General features: G+C 40.8%; 1 protein-coding gene across 1 annotated transcript; it reads left to right on the plus strand.

Moving 5' to 3' along the window:
- Positions 1-352: 352 nt before the first annotated feature.
- ACTA2 (actin alpha 2, smooth muscle) lies at positions 353-10596 on the plus strand. Its single transcript, XM_061459222.1, has 9 exons — positions 353-482; positions 3094-3265; positions 4931-5059; positions 6379-6489; positions 7616-7700; positions 7791-7952; positions 8202-8393; positions 9273-9454; positions 10256-10596. The coding sequence occupies exons 2-9, from the start codon at positions 3137-3139 to the stop codon at positions 10397-10399; spliced, it is 1134 nt and encodes a 377-aa protein (XP_061315206.1). The 5' UTR covers positions 353-482; positions 3094-3136; the 3' UTR covers positions 10400-10596.
- Positions 10597-10738: the final 142 nt, after the last annotated feature.

Raw genomic sequence — 10738 nt, forward strand, 5'->3', positions numbered from 1 at the left:
AATCATTAAAGAAAGCAAAGTGTTCCTTTAAAAACACCTTCCCTGGTATAAATGACTGCTCTTCCAGTTTCTCCTTCCGTCTCTTGGATGTTACTATGGAGGCCTGGACCCCTCTTGTCTGAACACATGCTCCTCCTGCCAGAGTGTCTACTGTGGGCACACTCTGTCTCTCTGTATTTTAGCAACTCTTCTGAAGTTTTGAAGTGTTTCTCTTACATAGCTGGAAGTCTCCTTCTGTTTCTTGAGCTCTGTACTGGAATGCAGTGGAAGAGACCCAGGGCCTGTAGCCATCCAGATTAGAGGTTTTTGTAATAAGGTCCCTATATGGTTTTGTTAGAGACTTCAGCTCTGTCTCTGTCTGCCTCTGTTCCTTGTTTGGGAGGCTAGTGGGAGGAGAAGAGCTGAAGGGTCTATATAACCTCAGAGCTTTCAGACAGAGTGCACCATCCCAGAGCAGCTATCCCCAGCCAAGCACTGTCAGGGTAAGTGGCACAGAACCAGCAGCATGATTTACAGATTGCTGGAGGACTTCAATTAAGTAGTGTCAAATGGAAGCAATTCAGGAGGATGTACTGCTGTGCTGTAGTTTGCTTGAGCAAACTTATTAGAACTGAATTGATGATAAAAATGCTTGTAGTGTCTATACTGAGTTGTTTTTATTTTATACCATGTCTGAAAGGGAAGGATTTCTACCTGATGATTTTTCTGATTCTACCAGCACTCCAGCAACTGTGTAAAGACATAGTCTGTGTAATGCCACAGCTGGAATTACAGATATATTCATGTTTAAATGGACCTGTGTTAGTCTGGGACAGAACAGAGTTCCTGGAAGGGTACGTAGTAGTGCTTCTCAGCAGGTTTACTTCAGTGCTGTTAACTCTGTAATGTGACGTGAGTGTACTGGGGAATGTGACTGCAACAAGAGCTGGGAAGTATGCAAATCAGCAGTATCTAATGTGGATGTGTGTGTATTTGTACTTGTCTCTGCGTATATGAAACTACTGTTCTGTAAAATGCCAAACATTTCATTGAGGAACAGACTACACAGTATTTCTTGTGGGGCTGGAGTTCTCTTAATAGTGTTTTGTGGATATTGATGAGGTGATTCGTTATCTTTAAATGTAAAGCAGGTAGAAGAGGCTAAATACTGTATTAATTACTTGGGAGAAAAAAAATCCTTTCTGCCATAGTACTGAGTGTCATTTTCCACTGTAAGATGTTGCTACTGCTTGCCATGGCAGTCCTGAGCTGTTAACTCACTGGCTGGCACAGAGCACTATCTGAAATCATTCAGCTTTGATTTTTCAACTTTTTGTGCTTTATTACTAAATATGGTTTTCATTTAGAGTCCACTAAGCTCAGAAATGTAGCCTTTCCTGCCCCCTTCTTTCCCCTCCCCCAAGTGATTTTTGGCATTGCATTAGCTGCATTGGTTTGAGCAAAACCCCTGACCTCGAACTCTGTTCCAAAAACAGACAGTTGAGAAGCCTATTTCCTAATTAGGAAATGGTTTGTCCAAACCAGTCTGTTCATTCACGTTAGATAACAATTGTACTCCATTCAGTAAATGTTTGGATATATAAAGCTTGTTTTCCCAGGAGTTTAATAAATGCAAAAATTGCAACTTACTTTCCTTTCCCAATAATAATGATAAAATATCTGAAGTACATCAAGTTAGATTTCCCTATGCTTGTCTTCTCCTGGGAGCTATGCCCAAGCAGCCTGCAGGAGCAGGGCTGCAGCTATGTCCTGTGGCTGTCTCACTGGAGAGAGACAGAGAATCTCAAAGGAAGGTCATATGGTCCATGCTTGTCCCATCCATTGCAGAGGCTAAACAGGTCGTCAGCTCCCTTGCTCATCGGCTGTGTCTCTTGCTGATTCCATTCCTGCTTCACCCTGACTTTCCAGTATTCCTGCAGCAGAAGGTTTTGGAGACTGCATGCAGAGTCTGCTGGTCTGTGGATGACAGCTGTCTCCTTTAGCTGTTAACACATTGCAATTTGTTGAATTCTACATGGAAGCCTGGGCTCAGAGCTAGCCAAGAGATTCCCTACCACACTATAAACTGTGAGCGAATAGTTCTTCTTGAGTCCTGGTATTCAGTGCTTGTTTCTGTAATTCACTTTAATACAAAGCCTTCAAAACATTTTTATTACCCATATCATCTTCCTCTTGCCAGAGGAGGAAAACAGTTTCTTTTTACTGAGACAAGGAGCCAACATAAATTACTTTGAAACTCTACAAATGAGGCTTATTGGCTGCTTTGAAATGATGGTGTAGCATATGCTATGGCCTGTTTTTAAAACACATACTGTCCCTGCCTTCACTTTAGAGGTGGGTTATCTTCATTAAGTGACTAGTGGAGAGTTGGAAAAGGCTTTTAAATTTTTTTGTTGTTTTTTAACTGGGAATATTTCTTCTCGTTTAGAAGGTTAAATGTAAACTTAATTGGCCACCTTCACCCAGCTGGTTACTGGAAAATATCCCTGGTATATGCATAATATCAAATTTGGTTAGTTTTGGGGAAGTCCAAGACTGAATGGAGAAGACTGAAGTGCTCTTACCTTTGACAGCTTTCCACATGCGTGAGGACTTTGTCAGGGTGATAGAAGACCAGGGGAAGTTGTGCTGAATCTGATGCAAAGGGGTCTCCTTTTTTGCAGCTGCCAGCCCAGTGTCCTCTTTTATCTCTCACCCCAGCCATGGATTTCTGTCACCAAATTTAGATAAACATTTGCTGCTCCCTGATCTGTCTGCCCATGCTGCAGGACTGGAATTCTCCTCTGGAATCTGATGGATAATCTTTAGTGCATACACCCCTCTGGCAGATATGGTCGAAACTTCTCATGGTTTCAAAAGGAAGCCCATTCCTTCATATGGTCATGCAGTGACCTGGTGGTTGCCAAACTGGTACCTCTCTTTGCTGGTCCTGGTTGCTTTCAGACAGCCATCTCTGTCTTCAAGGGTGGGTCTGCTACCTGAGTATGGGGCTTTTGGGGGGCTGAGTATTTTCAATTGTTTGGGGGTTTTTTTTTGGCTTTTTTTTGTTGTTGTTGTTGTTCCTTTTTAAAAACTTCTTTCCTGTTTTCATAGGGCTGTCTTCTGTCTGGAGGGCCTGAGGACATTGACGTAGAAGATGTGTGAGGAAGAGGACAGTACTGCCCTTGTTTGTGACAATGGGTCAGGGCTCTGTAAAGCCGGCTTCGCTGGGGATGATGCTCCGAGAGCAGTTTTCCCTTCCATTGTGGGTCGTCCCAGGCACCAGGTGATGAACTGCTTTGGTTATTCCATGTTAGGCTTGTAGAAAGTTTTGCTGCACCAGCCCCAGTTCTCCACCTCAGAGCCACCTTTTCTGTGTCTGGGGCTGGCTTATCTGTGTAACAGTATTTCCAGGCAAAATGCATCCAGAGTGCACTCACCTGAGTCAAAGCATGTCTCTTGTCTTGTGAGAGGAATCCTTCCAAAACTTTTCACTCCCTTCTATGCCCTCCTTTCCCTGGCCGTTAATTTTGTATCACTCAGAAAACTTGGTAAATAAAACTAGTTAAAAAACCAAACCAAACCAAAAAGCCCAACACAGAAGTACCTGGAAATTTTGACTGCCCTAAAAGGTGATGATAGGTGATGTGTGAAAAACTAAAGGAGAAAGGAGAAGTTTTCAGTCAGCTTCCTATCAACCTTTCTGAGTTTATTCATTTAACTGTATCACAAATGAGCACCTGCCGAGGGTTGGGTTTCTTCAGCTTCAAGGTTTACATTTAAGTATATGATGCATTCCACTCAGTTTTAATAGTTGGTAAAATGCATTTATTACCTGAGCTGTTAATAGGGAGTTTCTGAGCCAGATCATTATTAATATGAACTAGAGCAGCTTGGCTAAGCCACAATGAACTAATTCACTTAATTGCTTCTATGCCATCCAAGGCCCTGGTGAAGTGGAAAGAGGTAACTGGTCATAAAATGCATCACTTGATATATCCAGCAAAAGCATTTTAAGTTCTTTAGGAGCTTTCAGTATAGCAGCTGGGGCTGAAGGTCTAATTGAGGCCTCTGAGTGTTACCAGAATTTAAAAACGATATTAAAGCACCAGCTTCTGAAGACAGTGTAAATGCTATTAACTGCTCAAAACCAAGCGGTACCATCACAGTGGAAACCAATGCAGGTTTTTAAAACCTTTCTTTCTTGATCATGTATCAAATATACTATTAGTCCCCTGAAGGATTTTACCATCAAAAATTGCAAATCCAAGTTGTCTTTTTTTAAGACAGTGTTAGAGATGCCAAGATTTGGAGTCTGTAATGACTTAGTTCTGACAAGAGTATTATGCACTCGAAGCATCCTACTACATACTATTTTTTCCCAGTATTTCTGACTTTAACATAAAGACTAATGTATATCCATATTTTATAGCTTCTGGTCCATGGACCATCTCTACAGGATCCATGAAAATACCTAAAAAGAAACTTGTAGCAGTAGACTTAAAGTGTCTCTAATGACAATATTATAGTATTCAAAAATTATATTAAAAAATGTTGAAATTTAAGCTTTGGGAAATGTGAATTGTGTATTGCTCTGACTTGACCCTTAGATGGCACAACATACTTTCTGCTTTTACTCCACTTTGTTATAGTTTAGTAGACAGTTCATCCCTAAATAGTAGCAAATGTTAAACTTATTTTTCCACTTTACGCATTTAAAACTGTACTTGTTTTGTTTACTGAAACTGTAATGGAAACATGAACTGTTTTAAGTGAACTAAACATTTAATTTTGGCAATTAAAGAACAGTAAGTTACTCTCTGTTCATTAGTATTTGTAAAGTATTTAGTAACTAGAATAACTGGCAACTGGATTTATTTCACAGCTAATGTTCTACCTACTTTATGACACCTCTCCCTGAGAAACTAACTCCGTTTTTGTTATTTTATAGGGTGTGATGGTTGGTATGGGTCAAAAAGACAGCTACGTAGGTGATGAGGCTCAAAGCAAGAGAGGAATCCTGACCTTGAAATACCCTATAGAACACGGCATCATCACAAACTGGGATGACATGGAGAAGGTATTTCAACTTTAAAAAGCTTATGTGTGTTACTGGTAAATAGAACTTTGTGAACCAAACATTTATAGAATACCCACTAAATTTTAGATGAAAGCATTATGTTATCAAGTATGGTTTGATGAGAAGCTTGTTAACAGCAAAGGTCAACTTGCATCTGAAGCTGAAGTATCCCTAGGAATACATCAAAAGAGTTATTTGAAGTTCTGTTGCTCAGTCTGATCTATAAATATTTCCTAATTACTGGAAAAGAAAAAAAAAAGAAAAAAAGTAAAAGTAAAGAAAATGAATGTAAGAATATCTTCGATTTACCAGTAAGGAAATGCAATTTAGGAAGTTACCTGTTTCTGCAAAAATACGAAGTATGTGTGTAATTCTGATGTGAAGGGCACTGGTTACACATGTACTTTTTAACACTGGAAAGATTAGCAATGTTGCAGTGCAATACATCCCTTTCAGAGGCAGTGTTTGGATGAAAGGCTTCCAGAGCCGTGTTTATAGTCACAGTCTATATAATTTCTAAGATGGAATCTCTGTTCTATTATGCTGTGGAAATAAGGATATCTGAAACAGTTGGGATATCAAATCATACTGCAGGTGTGTGGAGTAACACAGAACTGACTGACTCTTTTACTTGGGAGCAAAACCTTTCAGATGCCTAACATACCAACCAATCCCTCATCACCACCAGCTTGAAAATAAGCTTAGAACAACTTTCTTGGTCTTTAGAAAGTCTGATGGTTTTACTTCTTGCTGGTTTATTAACCTCCTCAGTGAACTTCACTTGGCCTCAGATTTTTATAGCTGGTAGGAATAATTTGTGCAGAAGTGATAAACACAAGCTGACTTTCATCCTCACAAACCACTTGACTTCATTACTTTTTATGAATTCCTGGGCTGGCCTCTACAAACCAAAAGGTGAAACTGTCTTCAAGAGACATGTTATCTATTGATTTCAACTACATAGGTCTGCATATGTTCTAGAGCTGTTCTGGAACTTTCATTCATTATTGAAACAGTGTTGCTGCAATCAATGCTGTCTTGCTCTGTCTCTTCTACTGTTAGAGTAAGTTATTTTCATTAACTTAAGTGACCTTAAAATAAGTCATGTATTACTAGCAGTAAAACCCGAGGTTAGTGCTTTTCTTTCTACAGTTACTCTGGTAATCTCTGTGGAGGCTATAAGAACAACTGCATGAGAAACACTACTAGCCTATATCGAGGGCTTTAAGCAGAGAGCTGGAGCACAATACCTGTCTGAAAGTGCTTCTGAGCTGCTGGCTGATGGTGTTTCTTTCCTTTGGCGTCTCCCATTCTCTCAGATCTGGCATCACTCTTTCTATAATGAGCTCCGTGTTGCACCTGAAGAGCACCCGACTCTGCTGACTGAAGCACCACTGAATCCCAAAGCCAACCGAGAGAAAATGACCCAGGTAAACTTACACTAAAGATGTGGAGTAATTCCAACTTTGTGAATCCAACAGGATGTGAACTTCGTTGTTTCAGTTAGTCATGCTCTCCAGTAGTCAGTCTTTCTTGGTTATGGAAGATGCAAAATGAATAGTGATCACCTGTCATATCTGAATTATTGTATTTACTTTAGAAAAACAGTGTATCTGCTTTGAATGTACTTCAGCCTGTCCAAGCTTCATGTCATCTTAATCTGTTTTTATGGCCAGGCTTATTACTGTATGTCAGTATGTTGTGGTTTAAGCCGACAGAGCCTGGCTAGCTCAGTCGGTAAAGCACGCGACTGTTAACCCCAGGGTCGAGGATTTGAGCCCCATGTTGGGCGCCAAAAAGAACTGTCATGGTTTAAACACAGCCGGCAACACAGAACCACTCAGCCACTCGCTCACTCCCCCCTCTTCCTCCCCCCTGCTCCTGGAGGGATAGGGAGGAGAATCAAAAGAATGCAACTCCCACGGGTTGAGATAAGAACAGTCCAGTAACTAAGGTATAACACAAATCACTACTGCTACCACCAATGATAATAATAATAAGGGAAGAGAACACAACCACTCACCACCACCAACCAATACCCAGCCTGACCTGAGCAGTGATCTAGCCCTTCCGGATAACTGTCCGTCCCCAGTTTATATACTGGGCATGACGAGCTGTGGTATGGAATACCTCTTTGTCTTGTTTGGGTCAGGTGTCCTGTCTCTGCTTCCTCCCAATTTCCCCTCCTCCCTGGCAGAGCATGAGACACAGAAAGTCCTTGGTCAGAGTAAACAGTACTGAGCAGTAACTAAAACATTGGTGTTATCAGCATTGTTCCCAGGCTGAGAATCAAAAACACAGCACTGCACCAGCTACTAAGAAGGAGAAAAATGACTGCTACTGCTGAACTCAGGACACTGTAATATGTGCATATGTTAAAGATATAGGTGTAGGAAGATATCTTGTAGGACAAATATTTTTTGAGTTTGTACTTTCTTTCTTTGTTGTTAGCAACCATCAAGAAATACAGATAACCTTGTCTTCACCCTCTCAGTAAATTGCTTCAAATAAGCAAAACCCTGTAGTGTTAAGACAATTATTTTAACTGCATTTCAGATTATGTTTGAGACTTTCAACGTTCCAGCCATGTACGTAGCTATTCAAGCCGTCCTGTCCCTCTACGCTTCTGGACGTACCACAGGTAGGCCTCTTGAGGAACATGACATGGATGTTTGAAATGGTTAAGCGCGTTGATGTCCACCTGGGAATGAAATGTGTTATTTTGTCACAGGGATTGTGCTTGACTCTGGGGATGGTGTCACCCACAACGTGCCAATTTATGAGGGCTATGCCTTGCCGCATGCCATCATGCGCCTGGACCTGGCTGGCCGTGACCTGACAGACTACCTCATGAAAATCCTGACGGAACGTGGCTACTCCTTTGTGACCACTGGTAAGGACATGCTGCTGTCTGGGGAGGGGAGTTGTTTAATGTTCAATGTTTCTAGTGGCCTTAGAAGTTCTAAAAGTAGTTCTGCAGTTGAATAGACACAAGAAGGAATCCAACAGGAAAGTCCTCTGTAAGACGAGCAGAGGATATGTTTAAAAAACAGGGAGGGTGTTGGAGGATGAAAGGGAACAACTTGTCAATATGTCTGTGTGCTTCCTGAGTGCCATTCTAAACACTGAATCCTCTTGACAGCGGAGCGTGAAATTGTCCGTGACATCAAGGAGAAACTGTGTTATGTGGCCCTGGACTTTGAAAATGAGATGGCCACTGCTGCCTCTTCCTCCTCTCTGGAAAAAAGCTATGAACTTCCTGATGGCCAGGTGATTACCATTGGAAATGAACGCTTCCGCTGCCCAGAGACCCTCTTCCAGCCTTCCTTCATTGGTAGGTTGAATGATTGTTCTGCCTTCATAAACTGCACATAAGTTTTCTATTTTCTTTTGATTGTGTCCCATTGCTAACTCAGACCTACAGACAAGTATGTCCTAGCACCCATTATAAAACAATTTTTTAGAACAGTGCTATTAATATGGTAGGAGGAACTTTGGATCAAACAATAAGGCAAAATGCTTTCTCAGAATAAACCCTGAATATTTACTCTTGGCTTCTGCCACTGGGTTTGTGCCATTTGCAGCTGGCTACTACAAGAAGTGTGGCCACAAAGTCACTTTTCTAAGTAGTGTGAGGATTGTGGGGGGCAGGCAACACTAGTTCTATTTTTCCAAAACAATGCTCCAGCCATGGAGGTGAATTTACAATGAGGTCACACAGAAACCCAGCATCAGTTCTGCCAGTCGGCAGAATTTCAGCTCAGAAATAGATGAAGTAGTTGCATAGTTAGAGGTATTAGGACATATTGTGACTGTTCTGTTTCTGGGTTGGCTCATTACATTAACAAGAAAAAAATAAGGAAAAGAAAAAGAGAAGTTAAAAAAAAAAGAACAGAAATGATTCCAAGACCATATAAGGATTTCTTAGGACGTTTGAGATTGCCTGCAAAAGTCTAGTGGAAACTTTACTATTCTACACCCCCAGCTTTCTTTTGAAGGAGGAGTTGTGTGTGGAAAGGGGAGAGGAGCGATGCACAAGGAACTACTAAGCAAATAATTTGGGCAGCTGCAGAATGACTTTCTGGGTTTCCACAGCTCTGAAGATTGATGTCTTTTTAAAGAGACACTGAAGTTCATGTTGTCAGTTCTGTCTTAGCAATTTGAAGTCTCTGTATGGAGCTGCTTTCTCAGAGTTCTTCTGTGCCTTACCTAGGCATGGAGTCTGCTGGCATTCATGAAACCACTTACAACAGCATCATGAAGTGTGACATAGACATCAGAAAGGATCTTTATGCCAACAACGTACTGTCTGGAGGCACTACAATGTACCCGGGTATTGCAGACAGGATGCAGAAGGAAATAACTGCTCTGGCTCCCAGCACTATGAAGATCAAGGTATGGTGCAATCATTTGTAGACTATTTGAGTTGGCACGTACAAAGTCATCAAAAATCTTGTGAAACATAGCAACACTATACAAAGTAAGTGCTTTGTACATATTTTGAGTCATGTTTGTACCTTCTACCAAATAATCACCACCTGGTGACTTTGTTGTTGAAAGGAAGAGAGCCTTCCCTCCTCTCATTTCCTTGTTCACAGTGAATTCTGAAAAGTGCACTAGCATGGTCAAAGAATAGTATGGATCCAGCAGGCTAAATTTTCCACTGCGGCTATATGTGAGCTTCTTCAGCCCTTCTTGGCTGATGGAGATGAGATAGGGGAAATACTGGTTTTATCCCTGGCCTGTAAGCTCAGAAAAGGAAGAGCCTCTGACAAGCCAATATCTCTTCTGTGCTTCAGATCTTCCTTCATCGCTTTACAAACATTTTATCAGCTGTACCAATAAGGTCACTCCATAGGTCACTCATTTTTCCAAGCCATTCTGGGCTACCATTATGTTTCCAGACCAAGTATCATCTCTTCTTCTCCCATATGCAACCATGAAAACATGAATGCACCACTCCTACTCAGCAGACTGACTCAGGCGGAGGAATTGAGAATTTAGACTCAGACTTAAATATCAACTTTTTAACTTTACTGCTTGTAGCAATGGCTAATTGTAATGCCAAGGATGACATTAGCACAGAGATACAATGTTTTTGTTCATATCAAATATCACTGCTTTAACAATTTTTTATAACAAATGTATTTTATTCACTGGAGACAGTTGTACTTAATGCTTTTGTTTCTTAAACAGATCATTGCTCCTCCTGAACGTAAGTACTCCGTCTGGATTGGAGGCTCTATTCTTGCCTCCTTGTCTACTTTCCAGCAGATGTGGATCAGCAAACAGGAATATGATGAAGCTGGGCCATCCATTGTTCACCGCAAATGCTTTTAAATTGCTTTATCTTTATATGCCTCCCCAGTGTATTACTGTGAATGTATTCAGGAAAATACATTCTTATAATTTCATTCCATAAATCCTTCATCGTAATTACTTTAATTAATTGGGTACTGTATTTTTTTTTAATAAATTTTAAATATACTATGAAATTGCTGCTCCTATTTAAAAAAAAAAAAAAAAAGAAAATAAAATGCATGTGTGGAGGTACCATTACAGCTGGGTTGAAGCTCCATCTTGTGACGCCAATTTGCTACTACACTATATTGGGCTTAGAGGTACCTTTCAGTCGATATCAATGCTAGAAAATGCTCAGCTATCAGGCTGCACATTGTC

This window comes from Pezoporus flaviventris, unplaced genomic scaffold, assembly GCF_033815535.1.
Source record: "Pezoporus flaviventris isolate CSIRO_AGI_PZ_B2104156 unplaced genomic scaffold, CSIRO_AGI_Pfla_v1 ptg000029l, whole genome shotgun sequence".
NCBI lineage: Eukaryota > Metazoa > Chordata > Aves > Psittaciformes > Psittacidae > Pezoporus > Pezoporus flaviventris.